The 15,838-nt window shown below is 40.6% G+C and overlaps 1 protein-coding gene across 4 annotated transcripts in view; it reads right to left on the bottom strand.

Annotated features, from left to right (window-relative positions):
• LOC139063607 (oocyte zinc finger protein XlCOF6-like) overlaps positions 1–15,838 on the bottom strand; it is a 67,442-nt gene that overhangs the window by 13,981 nt on the left and 37,623 nt on the right. For 2 of the 4 annotated variants that reach the window (XM_070545975.1, XM_070545976.1), the window contains exons 2-3: positions 12,829–13,359; positions 11,673–11,758 (exon numbers count right to left, since the gene is read on the bottom strand). In XM_070545975.1, the coding sequence (XP_070402076.1) occupies positions 11,673–11,741 (69 nt within the window). In that variant the 5' untranslated portion in view covers positions 11,742–11,758; positions 12,829–13,359. Of the gene's footprint in view, positions 1–11,672; positions 11,759–11,913; positions 12,772–12,828; positions 13,360–15,838 lie in introns of those variants that run through there. The other 2 variants (XM_070545974.1, XM_070545978.1) reach the window with 2 other exon arrangements.

The following is a 15,838-nucleotide window of genomic DNA, read 5'->3' as shown; positions in this document are numbered from 1 at the left end:
TGTGATCAAAAATATTTAATCTCAATTCTGAGGTTGCTCTGTAAATAGTTTTCAAATAAACAATACACAAAGCAACTTCTGATCAATCCATATCAATTTCAGACTTAAAATAATATATTGATGTAAACCAAACCCACTTCCAGTTAAATCACGCCCACTTCCGGGTTATGCCACGCCCATTCCGAGTACAGATACAGATAATTTAGTTGGTTGAACAGATACAGATACAGATAGTGGTGTACTCGCTCATCCCTAGTTACAACCCTTCCTGGCGAGTTTGGCTCGTGTGCAAAAAGGAAGGGACATTAACACGGGATTTAAAAGTTAAAATGATGATCAGGTTTATTTACAACTACAAAAAAAACAAATCTTTCCATCCAGAGGTGGGAATAAAAATAATTCTGTCTGTGGGGAATTAAAACAAAAGTACAAATAACTAGGGATGTCCCACTGGGATCTCCAAAGGTCCAAACTCTAAACTGGGTGGTTAAACCAAACTCAAGGTGATATTTTTAACTAAACCGAAAACCCACAACACTCTAAACGTAATAAAAGGGAGATCTACACCATAAAAAAGATTAACTCTAAACCAAAACGTAACAGCTTATCCAAACGCAAGAAGCCGTTAGCAGAAATGATAACAGTATCTTTACCAACGTTAAGTTCAAGTTACCAAGTTTAAATAAACAAACACCACCCAGCAAACAGATCAGCATGGAGGAGAGACTGCTACCACAAATACAGCTTTCCTAATGTCTGAAAGAAGCTTCTTTATGAAAACGCTCCCGGTGATTTTCCACATCTGCGATAAGAGACTGAGCAGCGTATCAGACCCCGGAAGTTGTTGTCCGTTGCCGGGAGACGAAGACGGGCAAAACAGGAAAGGATTCTAGTAGCGGACGGACGTTGTTCCGGGTCTTCGGTATTTGGCGGAGATGTTAGTGAAGGCGGAGAAGAGGGCGAACTACAGGAAAAACAGGCAGATTCCACCTCTATTTACAAACTCCTGGGGATGTAACAAGTGGGTGTGGTGCGTCGACTACCAGATCTGACGTCGACAAATTTTTAGAATCGAGCCGTCGACGTCATCGAGGCTTCACTACAGCCCTAGAAGTCATGGAATAAAAGGAGCATCAAAACTTAAACAAATATTTGTAAACAGTAGGGCTTGGCAATAAATCGAAAATATATTGTTATCAAAATCTTTGACTCATATTGTTATAATTTTTTCTCACGTCAATAAATTTGATAATAAAAAAATGAAAAGATGTTTGTAGGTTTGCAGCATTCATGTCTCCTTACGAAGCTGTACCACACTGAGTCACGCAAAAATATGACTTAATACATGTGACGGCTCCATCTAGCGGACAACTTTTGTTTCTGCGCATACCTGTAGTTATTGTCCATTTATCGTTAACGAGGTGAAATCCTCAATATATTGTGATACTGATTTTAGGCTATATCGCCCAGCCCTAGTAAACAGACAATATATTTTGCACAATTAGTTCTAATTCAACTCCATTTAACAGTAAAAGGATTTGAATTTGTTCTGGAGAAAAAAAAAAAGTTGAAACTGTTACGTATCCAAGTGGTCAATTTTTTACCATCTAACTGACACAAGATAACCTTTCATGTACAGACAGGACAACACCGTGTCTGGGCCCAAATTCCCAAAACAAACCTTTGCCACAATTATTTTTCCACAGAGACATATAGTCTCACTCAAGGTCTCCTGCAAATGTCCTGCAATCTCTGCGTAGGGATGGTTACCTTTGACATTTGAATCGATCCAGTACTAATTCCCGGTACCTACGAATCGATACAGGTACTTAACGGTACCAATTTTCGAAACTTTTGAGTGTTTAATATTTTAATTCTCTTTTATAATTAGATATATATTTTTCTCAATTTATAACCATATTTGATAAATATCACGATAAATAACATACAACTGTTTGTATTTTAACATCGTCCTTGTAGTTTTATAAGCTGATAATTAAACTGAAGCAAACATCTTTACTGTGAACTAAATTTACTGTGTATCTTCATTCCTTTACCGTCCTTTTTCAATTGATTTTTCCTACTGGGAAGTTAGAATTTTCTAGGAGAAAGCGAACGCACCATTAGATGATAACAATGGTGGCATAGGAAGCCAACATATCAAGCTACGTTATCTTAAACAGTTTATTTAACTGCTGGAGCAGATTTAAACGATGATGCCTCACACTTAAATCGTTGTCACTGGTTTCATCTTCACCCAATCACCCGTCGCATTTAGTAAAGTGAAGCCAAACTTTAGTGCGCGTTCATGTTCTTCTAGTCGGAATTTCGGAGCTCCAAGGAGAAAGCGAACGCACCATTAGTGAAACAGAAGCTAACAAATCAAGCTAACGTTATCTTAAACATTTTATTTGCCTACCGGAGAAGATTAAGATGAGGATGTTTCACTTAGATCGTTGTCGCTGGTTTCATCATCACCCAGTTACCCATCACATTTAGTAAAGTGGACCCAAGCTTTAGCGTTCGTTCTTTCTACCATGCTGCTCTGTTTACAACTCGCTCGCAGGGACCGACGACATAACGCTCTTGCGCATGCGCAGTTGTCTTGGCAAGTTCTCGTTAAGAAGGACGGGTACCGAAACGAGGCACCGTTTGAAATGACGTGAATCGGTGCTCGGTCGGTACTGTGGAATTCGGTCGGTACCTTAAAAAGTACCGAATTCGGTACCCATCCCTATCGGTCGGTACCTTATAAAGTACCGAATTCGGTACCCATCCCTACTCTGCGTAAAGTCAGACTGCAACATTCCTCACTCTGAATAAAGTGAACCTACTTGAAGCCTACATGACTTTACAACTCATAAGCTTAAATAATCAAGTGTTTAATGAACAAGATGTTTAAATCAAATGTTTGAATAATCTGTGCTTAAATCAATTAATTTTAAATTAATATTGTTCTTACAATGTTCCATTTCAGATATATACACCAGATCAGTATATGTTGATTTAACAAGTTAATCAATGTTTACACTCATACACATTACAATAAGATACTTTTAAATGTTAATATTCAACTCACATAAGAGTTTTTAACACTTTCATTCACAAAGTGTTAACACCTTTGTATCTTAAGGCGTGTCTTCTGATGAATTTTTGGTAAAGCCCTCAAATCCTGATTTGCCAAAATTTATAAACAATGAGTTTATTAAAACAAGAACTACTTCCTGATAGGGCTGCATGATATTATGAAAACCTGCAATATTCGATAACATTGCTTAATATTGCGATATCGATATTGCGCGCAATAAATAAACAAATACTAAAGTATGCGGTGTTGATGTTGTCTGTCGTGTGATGTCTGCTCTGGGTTCAAAGTAAACAAAAACTAATGCATGAATTCCATTACAACATTCTGTTTTTATTGAAAAAATATGCAGCTGCACCTGCTGCTGTATTAGCAGCAAAACAACAAACTGCATGCATGCTGTTTCTCAGTGACTTTAAAGCATCACCTCCACCATAAAACATTTTCTGATGCTCCAAAAACAGAAAAACATCCCATACCTGTTTTTTTTAATAAATTTAAAAAAATCAGAAAATAAGTTCAAATGTTAAACAATAGTGAGCATCACTTAAATGCAACAGCAAATTCACTCATTGCTACAGAACATTTTCTCCACTTATGTGGTTATGATATAAGGCTGTTGCTACAATTGGGAAGTGAACTGTGCTGGGCCAAACCAGGAGAAAATTAAGATTTTTTGAGGGAAAGAGAAAAACACTATAATCTTCTGAATAAACATTCAAAGATCAATCAGGTTGATATGTTATATTCATATGGAATCATCACATCTCATTGGTTATAATTAAGACAGGGCAAAGTTCATTTCACTACAAAACTGAGTTTCTGCAGCTGAGAGCAGTGAGGGAGGGGAGAATGAGTTGTGTAGTACTGCAAACTTCCATTGGGTGAGTCCTATGAGCTGAAACCCGGTGGGGGGTGATAGTGATTCGTACTGTGAGTTGTGTGTCATGACCTGAAAACTGGGTTAGTGAGTCATGTACTACTGCGAGCTTCCACTGGGTGACTCCTATCCCATACCATACCAGTTTATTTATAAAGCACATTTAAAAATAGCATAGAGAAAGAGACAGAGAAACAAGTAAAAACTAAATGAGCAACGTTAGTGAGGTAAAAAGTACAGAAGAATGTCACAAGCTGCCACTAATAGAGAAGTGTCACGCTGAAGTATGAAGACAGTCGTGGGATAAGCCAGGCTAAAATAAGTGTGTTTTGAGGGAAGACTTAAACCTACAGAGGGATAGCCTGGCCTGCCAGACTCGTCCTCAGTTTAATTCTGCACAGAGAAAGAGTCTGGTAACTTACAGGCAGAGAGGCACATGAGGGGCTGGACTAGGCAGCTCAAAAATAACCAATCAGAAAAAAAGACGGAAATGCCGACTGAACCGCGTGATGTAGTTTTTTAGCTGCAGTAAAAAAATAAAAAAAAGGCGTCTGGCAACTGCACAAACATCTTCCTTTACAAGAAAGGCTTTTAGCGCTTCTACATGTGGTTTTAAAGGACTTCAAGTCATTTAGAACAGAGGAAAGCCGCAGCAAACTCCGGTTCAGTTGCCATGTTTGACAAACTCAGCATTATGGTGTGACATATGCTACTCAGCGCTGATTGGCTCGGTTAGAATTCTCACGGGGTGGGGTTATTTGAATAGGAGAGTTCCCAGACCCTTTCTCTGTGCAGAAATAAACAGAGAAGTCTGGCAGGCCAGGCTGGCATGTGTCATGACTCAAGACAGCAGTTAGGGGTTTTTGAGTCGTGTACTACCGCAAGCTTCCACTGAGTGATTCCTATGAGCTGAAATACGTGAGGGAGGGGGTGAGTGAGTTATTTGTCCTCTGAGTGAGGCAAGCTACAGAGTAATAGTGACTTGATCATAGGGCTGCTCGATTATGGCAAAAATAATAATCACGATTATGGTGACTGAAATTGAGATCACGATTATTTAGGACGATTTTTCAATTTATGTTGATTTTATTTGTTTTTATTCAGTCATAAAACTGCTCAGGGCACAATCAGGACAAAAATAAGAAACAAGATGATCACTAAAATAACTCCTGATTCCCAGGATAAAAAGACCAATTTACTTTTAGCTCATAGTCTATGACCCAAGGGCTATAGACCTTGGTTTAACTCATTTAAGTCTAACCAGTACAGACCCAAATACCAATATCTTGCAAATACTGACAGTAAGAATTACACAGTGGCATTTATAACAAATAAATGCAAATAAATTGATGTTCACAAAATGTTGCATAACATGTATTGAGTCGTGTCAAGATGCTGTAGGAGCGTGCACTAGCACCGTGTCTTCAGAGAGATTAGTTATTAGTTATCAGCGTGAGGAACTTATTTCTACCTTATTTATAAACTATTTATTTACAAGTCCATCAGTTAATGTAGTAATTGTCCCAACCACTGCTGCACCCCCCACCCCCCAACCCGGTCTCACAGCAATCGGGCAAGATGCACGTGTGTTTAGCACGCTGCACGCGCACATTTAGCTGTTTTTAGCTGCTCAGGAGTCCGCAGGTGCGGTGTGTGTGTGTCACTCTGGTTAATCCAACAACGAGCCGGCTCCGAGAGCTGTCTTTAGCGACCGACACATCACTGCATCATTCCCTTTCCTAATGTTGTGAAGAACGGTCCGGAGCACAGGCGGAGTGTTTAGCTAACCTGCAGGAAATGTCGACGACATTTATCCAGAAAGTAGCTAAGGGTTACCAGCGATGTTTCTGAGATGTTCGCTAGGTACTTTTAGAATTAAAAAGTCAAGAAAGGGGTCTGAAAAGCTGCTAGAAATAGCGTCAAAGTCGCTAAGTTGGCAACACTGTGGGAGGAGCGCTTCATTTGCAACTCAGGGCAGCGCAAGCGGGAGGAGCAAATAATCGGCTTGTTTTGTTTTTTATAATCGTTCAAAACTCAGATCGTAATCGTGATCAACATTCGATTAATTGAGCAGCCCTACTTGATCATGCTACTGTGGCAAGGTGGAGAAACGAGGGCCCGGGCGGGATTCGATCCCCATATTCCCGGGTGAGAGTCATACACTCTAACCAGTCAGCCAAAGGGACATCCCCTTGGCCAAGTAGCCAGGGCGCATGATCAATCGGGACATTGTGACAGGATGCTCACACTGTCACACTACAATTAGCACTGCAAGCTAGCTCTCAGACAGGGCAGGAGTGACTCAAACGTGCTGTTAGAAAAGCATTGCTACTGTGAATTAATGAGCTCCCAGCCCAGAAAAGGTAAGAAAATGCTTTTGTTAAACTTGCTCTTGTTTTTTGTAACAATTTTAATGATGAGCCAGATATATTTCTACTTATGAAATTAGTTTGCCAACAGTAACAGGCATGAGTCAGTTGGGGCAGTGAATCGTGATTCACTAGTAGGGTTGTCACGGTAACCGGTATAGCGGTAAACCCCGGTAAAAAAAGTTGACAATAAAAATAACCGTCCAGTTTTTAAAAAACTAAATTATCTCGGTGGGTTTACCGTGGCCGCGGTTTCGGCCAGCCACCGTCGCTTCAGCTGAAGTTCCCGCGGCGCGCACACGCACCAAATTCCACTACCTCCGCTCCGCTCCGGTCCGCCCCCGCCTTCCGCAGCCGCTCGCTTCCGAACTCAATTTTAACCCCCAAATTCCACTACCTCCGTTCCGCTGCGCTCCGCTCCGACACGAACGCCGGAGCAAAATCGGTCCCGTTCTAGTCAATCAGAGCTATTCCACTACTGCGGCCGTGCTCCGGCAGTGCGGCGCCGTGCGCCGCCCTCTGTTCCGGCGTTCGGCAAAAATAGAATCGATCCTATTTTCGCCGGACGCCGGAGCACCTCCGCAGTAATTAGTTTGCAACGGCACCAAAACTTTGAAGCTGAAATAATGGCCGAAGGAGGAGACGGCAGCGCCCAGGACATCCATCAGCCCTCAAAGAAGACTAAATCGGAAGTATGGGCATATTGTGGATTTCTGAAAAATGCTGAGGGACAGTTAATAGAAGACTGCTATCCCGTTTGCAGAACGTGCAGGAAACAAGTGTCTGCAAAAGGCAGCAACACTTTGAATCTAATGGCACATCTGAGTGACCATCACCCACGTCTCTACAGCCAGTGCAAGGTAAGTTAACATTAGCATTTTAGCTCAAATGCATGACGTGAGGACTTTTGGTTGAGGGAGAATGCAACGAGTCACTATATACTGCAGCCGCAGCGTCCTCTGCCAGCATTTAAACCGTGTCGGACACCCTGTTGCTGGATGAAGCATCTTATTTGTTGATGATGAAGAGAAATATACAATTAGTTCCTTGTCATTGATTTGTTTACTTATTCAATGCCATTTATACTTGAACATTTGGATTTGATTACATAGTGTAGTAGTTATTTTAGTAATTTGTTTAAAGTGGCTATTTATTTTAAATACATATTTTTTTAAGGTTTACTTGTACAGTGCTCAAGTCAAGTGTGGACTGGAGTTTTAGATTTTCATTTTGATAATGAAGAAAACAAGTATATGAGAAAACAAGTGGTGTTTCTTTGATTTGTTTACATATTGTTTATGTTTTGAATGTTTGGATTTGTATAAATTAAACATGCACTGACTACTGTAACATGTTCCAGAAAAAGAAGCTATTTGTTCCTTTACTTGTGAAAAGTTGCACTTTTGCTAAGGCTTTGTGTTATCTTAGGTTTAATAAACACTGTTAAACCTTTTCAGAACTATTTCAGTTTGTGTAGAGCAGGACTATCAATGCTTTCTGAACATATGCAACACCGTTTAAAAAATACCGCGATAATACCAAAAACCGTGATAATTTTGGTCACAATAACCGTGAGGTTAAATTTTCATACCGTGACAACCCTATTCACTAGTTAGTTAAGTGATTCTCGAGTATTTAATTATTTGTTCATGACTCGCACATCACTAAGGTGGATTAGGGCTGGGCAATTAATCGAAAATTTATTGTTATCAATATTTCTGACTTATCGAAAATGTTCCCTGTGTCAATAAATTTGATAAAGAAAAGATGTGTATATGTTGGCAACATTCATGTCCCTTTAAAAGGAGTTACCACCTTGAGTCACGTAGAAATGTGACTCAACGTAATAAATGTGACAACTCCATCTAGTGGACAACTTTGGTTTCTGTGCATACCAGTCGTTATAGTCCATTTATCGTTATTGTGGTGAAATAGTCAATATATCGTAATATTGAATGTAGGCCACATCACCCAGCCCTAGTGCGAATGAAAAAAAGCTGGATGAAGATTTCAACTTCAGCTCTAGCATCGGGTTTGCTCCTCTCCACTCTGCCCAGCCTGGCCGGGTTGATTACGCAATAGGGCTGCCATGACTCGCCAAGGCAACGTCAACATAGTAGTTGATTTAATAGTCGACGCATTTTATATTTTACAAACTTTTTTTAGTCTTGCCTGCTGCTGCACATTTGGCAGCTGCTTCCCGCCTCTGCTGCTGAGCAGCATGCGCAGTAGTAGCCATCCAGATCAGCCTTCATCATCGGAGAAAGAAAACATGGTGAGTCGGCAAAGTAGCTCAAAAGTTTGGGAGCATTATTTAACCCTCAGGCTTCACTTTAATTTACGATACACTTGAGTCATTGGAGGACAAAATCTTCTACTTGTAAAAGGATGACCCAGCATGCTTTTTATTTGGCTAAATCCTTCCTTCATTTTGGGTTTAACCTTATGGTATTTATTTAGAATGCAGGTAAGATTTAACTACATTTGTAAACAAAGCAGACTGATCTTGAGAATTTCTCTGCAGAACTGATTTCAACCTGTGTACATGTTAGAGAATTATAAGTTACAGCTAAACACATTTAATAAAGATGTAGGCTAAGCATTGCAAACAAAACAGGTTAAGTTGTAAGCATTAAATTTATAGTGATTAAAAAACATGGGGAAAAATGTACTTTATTTGTGACTAGGGTCGTAAACCTTTAATTAAATCAAACTGTAAGTGCTTGTTATTAGGGCTGAAACAATTCCTTGAGTACCTCGAATAATTTGAGTACAAAAAATCCTTGAGTGAAATTCTCTGCCTCAAGGCTTCGTTTAATTCATGCTTAATAAATTCATAGCTTTGCAATCGCCCGGGGTCATGTTTCACCTGGACCGAAATAAGTGATGCACATACACACTGCACTGAATGCACACACGAGTAGCGAATGTAACTTAACTTTCTCTTAAGCCATGGCGAACAACGTGGACACTGGTAGAGCGCAAAAAAGACAGAAGATGTCAAAGGTGTGGGACCAAGGCAGAAAATGTCGTCCAGTGTAAATACTGTAAAATGGATTTAGCCTACCACAACACCACATCCTCGATGCTGCAACACCTGACATCCACATGTAAATGTCACTTATGCAAGCTGACTCAGAGCCTCTACAAGATAATGCATTTTAGCCTGTATTTCTATATATTCTCTGTACACTGTGCGACTTTTTAATTTGTAGCACTCAGTTTCAGCTCACACTGTGCATCTGGTAGCAATACGTCAGACTTAAAATGTGCTAAAAATAGCAGTTTTTACACATCTTGACTTTTTATTGTGTTGTTATTGATGTCTGTTGTCCCTCGGGATTGCTGCAGGAGGACACGGGTATTTATGAGAGTGGCAGAGGAAAACAAAAGTAAATTAATGTTTTGTGATCAGTATAGCTTGACATGACCATGGCAAACATGCTTTCTCGGCAATCCTTGTTATTGTGTGAGAAAAAAAAAGTGTAGAAATTAAAACGGACATGTGTTAATAGGGAAATAGCTAGCGAGAAATGTTTGCGCATGTGCCGTGAGCGGTTCAGGTGCCGTTTGGGCCGCAGCCGCTCGCATTGGTTTACTGTGAAATAAAGTTGAAGCGCTGAAGTTTTGAAAACTAATTTTGAATAAAACTTAACTGGCTTGCTCATTTTAAGAGGTCTTTCATATTTTATAACATGCTATTTGATATAATGGTTTACAAACACAAAAGACTAATTTATTAGAGTACTCGATTAATCGATAAGATTTGATGGAGTACTCAATTACTCATTACGTGTTAATTAACTGTAATCTTTTAATGTACAGCGCCTTGTCTGGTTGTAATGCGCTTTATAAATAAAATGGTATGGTATGGTATGGTATGGTACAAAAATATTCGATAGCTGCAGCCCTACTTTATCAATTTTTAGCCATTAAGACATGCTTACAACAGCATCCTGCCCCTGGACGCCGACACACTCTTAAGAGACTGATCCAAGACCCCATAATTCGGGTCTGAAATTTAAGCCAACATGGAAGTGGCAAAAATTGCAGTTCCATCCTCATTCGCTGGAGGCTGGTGTCAGAAGGGAGCAAATCCTCATCGACTCCCATGTTAAAAATACCAATTTCACTGCAGAAATAAACATGTTTACAGCCTGGTTCCAAAACATGTTTTAGGTTTAATAGATCTAGTTTACACTCATGACAACTCTGAGGGGGTGAATTTTTTTGTCACTCTTCTGTTTAAGCATATTAAATGCCTAAAATTCTGAATAATTAATGAGCATCAGACCACGGGGAAAGGCTCAGTCTGAGCTTCGGCCTCGCCTGAAAACTGTTCTGCGATTTTAAGTCTCTCAACTTAGACCATTAGTTGTAGCGTTTGTGCATTCTTTTTGGATATTATTTGTGCAATTGTTGGACAAAATGACTTGCTGTGGTATTAATTGCACTAATAGAGCGTCCAATGAGTCTCCACTTCATTTTTTTCGGTAAGTAAAATTATATTTATGTATTTTAGGTCACTGCCTCTTTTGCACTAGCTGAGCTTAGATTTTAACATGTACTGTTTAACCATGAAACTTAAATGTAATAGGGTAAAACCCAATGCATTTAACATACCGCTGCATTTTAGAAAATGGGTTGAAATATAACATGTTGGGAGGAGCTGGATTCCGACTATTGGTACGGTCCCCTCCCGCATCTTTGATCGTGGAGCTCTCGGATGGAAACCACTCCCAGCGGCAGCTCTGATCGCTAGTCTGCTGTGCGGATGCCGGCTTGTGGAGCTCTCGGGAGACCTCTGTGTTCCACCCGGTTTTACCCAGCGGTCAGCCCGGCGTATCTGTGACTCAGAAGCTCTGGTGTTGTGCACAGTTAACTACGGTTGCAGCTAGGACTACGGTTGCAGCTAGGTTGCTACCTCCGTTAGCTTAGCTTCCACCTCCGCGTTAGCTTTGAGTTAGCTTGTAGCCACATCGCTTCAGTTCGATGGGTGTCGTCATTTGATCCCAGCCTTACAGCCCCACCCTCAGCTGCAACTCTCTTCCCTTTTTTTGGAATTGTCTGTGCTTAACAGAATCTGTGACACGGTCAAAATGGCGGTGGTGGCCATCTCCCATTTTGCCTTAAAAACTTATTGGAGCCTATGGAAACGAATTGTCCAGTATACATGTCAATGAGACCGATCTAAACCTGCCCCGTCAGGAGTGGTGTAGCAACTAGAGAAATCAACTTGCAAACTTCTTCTTCTCCTTCCTTTCCGGTTAAATGGCGGATCAACTTGCAAACATTTTAAATGCCTGCTTATAACCTGTATCATATTAGCTTTACTTACCGCTCCTGGAACTGCAGTCTCCTGATCACGTACTCTTCCACGTGACCTTGCTCGTGCCCGACCAGTCATTTTCCAACGGTTTTCAACTGAAAAGTAAAAATAAATAGAATAAAAAACACGCACTTTATTCAAATTTAAAACAAAAAATGTTAGATAAATTGGCTACCATTTGCTGGCCGTTCAAATGTTATCAAAAGCACGTGTAAGTCCCAAAAAAAGATGTAACTTAATATATACTTACGGTATCCCTTACTCCACTTTAACAGAAAAGTCGTATGTTTTGGATATTTACACGTTCTAATCGATGAAACTTCCCAGCACCAGTTTCAGGCGGCAGAAAAAGACCAAACGACGTAGTTACCGCCGAGCTATTGTTCAATAAAGTCAACTGACAAATTCCTACGCCTTCACAAATTGATCAGCCTTCTTTGATAGTATTTTACTTTATTTGGTAAAAATGTTTCTTTTATAAGTATATACTTTAAACAATAATTGTATGTATATTATTTATTTGACTTCCTGACAAATAAATAAGATGTATCTTTGGTACTACTTTTCATGGCGCAGTGATTTCATTTTACGTAGGGCACATTTTCCTTTTCCCGTTTTTTTCTTTTATATGGTGCAATCTCCACTATGACCACTAGATGGAGGTAAATACTTCAGTTCACAGGACGTGTCCTCGACCAAATACAGCAGTTTTGCTGAGTTTCTTAAAAACCTAGTGAACATGCTTCTCATTGTTAAATGACCTCTGATTCCTGTTAAAATAAAGTGTTATTAATTAATAAATGATGCAGTGGTCTCTTATTTGTCACATGATATACTTTCAAGACTTTCTTTATGCCATTTTGAGCTAAACTCTGAGAAACAAAATGAAAGTCACTGTCATCAGATCTGGAGCAAACATGAAGGGTTCCAACCTATGGAGACTTTGTGAGAATTTAACTTAACAGTTTAATCATGAAATAATTTCACAAAGTCAGAAATGCATTTTATGCCATTCTTTCAAGAGAAGCTTCACAAATAGTTGCAATTTTTTGCCAAACTCTACATTCTGTTATTTAAAAAAGAACTTGCCACCTCAGAGGGCATTTTAGGAGGATGCATGCAAGTCTTTCATGTCTGAGATCTAAGAGTGATTATAAATTCAGACCTGGGGGACGGTTCTGGGAGGATCTGTTTTAGTCACTGTTACCTGCAGGAGGAAGACTGTGGAGAGATGAAGCAAACAGCAGAACATGAATGTCATCAAGCCGGATTGTTGCATAAAAAAGGAGGAAGATAAGGAGCAAAAGCTTGAAGCAAAAATGTACAGTGACATTTTTTGTGCATGCAGAGAGCATTCAGCATTATTCCACACAGAACAATGTGCCACCTCCACAATGGTGCTGCACCTTTAAAGCTCTGATAGAAAAGGGAGAATGTTTTCTTCAAAGTAAAGCTATTTCTAACAGAAGGAGACAACAACAAAGACTATTGGGAAAAAAAGATTAAAAATGAAAGAAAAAGAAGAAAATGGTGTCAGTGAGAGGACTGCAAGCTGAGTGGTGTGAGGCTGAGAAAGGTGCACCCAGCCAGGGACGTTGATGAATGCGCTTCAGGCTTCAAGCTTGCCCCACAGCCTCCAGCAGCACGGATTCCACGCTTACGCTAATCACGCTCTGTGAGATACTACGGCCCAAAGCTGATGAAAGGAAACATGGCACACAGTTAGTATATCAAACTGGCTGCATATTCCCCAAAATACACACTTCTCACCAACACGTCTCTGTGTGGATCCATGGCATTTGTTTTCAACCTAATTTCCTGCTTCATTCATTAAAAACAAAACTAGATCAAAGCGTTCGTTTTACTTAATTCATAGTGACTCCATTAAGCTTGAACCCCTGATTGCAAATCCAGAGCAAGAGGGAATTCCAAAAAATAAAGATCTTCCATCGCGGTATCAGTAAGCAGGTTACGAAAATTAGATTAATCTCTTGTGGAACCTAATCTGCTCGGCATCAGAGAGTTCCCCACAAACACAACACAGCCATTACATCAAACACGCACGCCGTTTCCAATAGAATATAGGCCAGAGCTGGAGCTACAATTATAGGGACATTATTGTTGTGCAGCTTGACTTTGCCAGTGATGGTGGAGAAGGATCACGGCTATCCTGCACCAGAAGGTGGAGATCACTTCCTTTGACAAACACTGCAGAGGAAATGTTGTCCTCTGTGAGGGATAAGCATGCTGCTTTCAGCTACTGGGTTAAAAACAGAAAGGGAAGAAGATAAAAATTTAAATTACATCCTTTGGTTGCTGTGGAAGCGTGCTTAATGAGCCCATTGTGCTGTAAAAAAATATATATATATTATGTTCAATCTGCCTTCCATTCCTAGTGAAAAACCTAAAACAAAAAAAGATTTTCCCAATATTTTTGTTTTTTTTTTTCATTGGATTTTCATGTTAAAACATTAAATTTGAGTATTTTACTTGCACTAACACGTATTTCATGAATGTGGGGATCTGTACTCTAGAAACACCTGAAAAAAGCCTGAAAATGTGTCAGACGTTCACTTCTGACAGCTAGATATCATCAAATAATCCCACAATGGCATAAAATCAGGAGTTTCCCTTTTCCACCATGTTGGTGTAAAAGTATCAATCCTCCTTTTTAGAAATGCTTCAGCCCTTATCTTTCACTTCCTGACAATCCGAGCACCGAGGACACAGTTCCAGTGGGTTCCCATGCAGCTCTGCAAACATACCAGCTCAGTGACCTAGTGGTAGAGTGTCCGCCCTGAGACTGGGAGATCAGGGTTCGATTCCTGGTCGGGTCATACCAAAGACTTTGAAAAAATGGGACCCAATGCCTCCCTGCTTGACACTCAGCATTAAGGGGGTTGGATTGGGGGGTTAAACCACCAAATGGTTCCCGAGCGCGGCTGTGTCTGCAGCTCACCGCTCCCCCAGGGGATGGGTCAAATGCGGAGAACAAATTTCGCACACACATCAGTGTGTGTGACGACTAATGGGACTTTAACTTTAACTTTCCTGCTCTGCTGAAAACAAAACCAACTAGCTGATGGCCTTGAGGTGCAGAGCTTGTGTTTACAGGCTGAATAAATGCAAAAAAATATATATAAATATATATAAAAAAGAGCACTGAAAAGCTCACCTAAATGTGAAAGGCAAGAGAAGTTTTGTCCAAGGAATCTTCACAAAATCATACGTTTATAGATGATCGGAAAAAATGTGTCTGCCACACTGTTTATTTTATTTTGAAGGGGTATGAGGTCAAGGTGTGTGTGTGGGGGTGTCTGACCACAGTGGAGTCAGAGCCCCCCCCCCCCCCACACACACACACACACACACACACTTACACACACACACACACATGAGGATGCCTCACTGTGATCTCTGAAAAGTCAACAAGGGTTGGTCCACAGCTGAGCTGCAGGAGAACAGCGACAGAGATCATGCAGCAGCTGAAGAGACAGACAGTACCCCCTCTAGCCTCATATCTGACCTTCTACTGTGTCATTTACAGATTGTTGTAGTTGTTTTTTGATGCGTTTTTTTCTACTACACATCCACAGTTGAATGGACACAATGCAGATTTGCAATCCAGAGCAGATTATGTCATGCATCGCTGAAACTTTCCGGGGCTTTAAAGTTTAACTCTCAGTCACCATGCCCTTCTTTGTCCAAAGCGTCGCTCTGAGCAAAGGTGCAGTGAAGCATCTGCAGCAAAGAATCTAATAAGCACAATGTGGGAATAAAGCAGAGGGAAGTGAGCATCAAAGGCAGCCAGGCGCAGCATGACTGGCATCAGTCTGAACTCCCAACCCAGGACACTCAGCATGCTCTTCAGCAATCGCCCCCTGTGGACCAGTCCTGGGCAGTAATTAAAACCATCATTCCCACTGCCTCAGTGTCTCATTAGCCACAGGACCTTAGGCTTTCATCCCTACTTGTCCAAGAATATCACAATGCCCCACAAGCAAAGATGAGTCGCTCAAACCCAGAAAAACATTTTGGTGTGTTCTCTGAGCCGAGGCGCTGCATCCAGCTACGGATAACACATGTCCAGTCCAGTTATTTACACCAGGAAGCTGCTCACCTGTGCAGCAAACAGAACACCCGTGTAAATGTAGAGTGTTTGCTCTGCAGGGGGA

Source organism: Nothobranchius furzeri, chromosome 17 (genome assembly GCF_043380555.1).
Source record: "Nothobranchius furzeri strain GRZ-AD chromosome 17, NfurGRZ-RIMD1, whole genome shotgun sequence".
NCBI classification, from domain to species: domain Eukaryota; kingdom Metazoa; phylum Chordata; class Actinopteri; order Cyprinodontiformes; family Nothobranchiidae; genus Nothobranchius; species Nothobranchius furzeri.
Note: the sequence above shows the minus strand (reverse complement) of the source record. Positions and strands in the feature narration are given on the sequence as shown.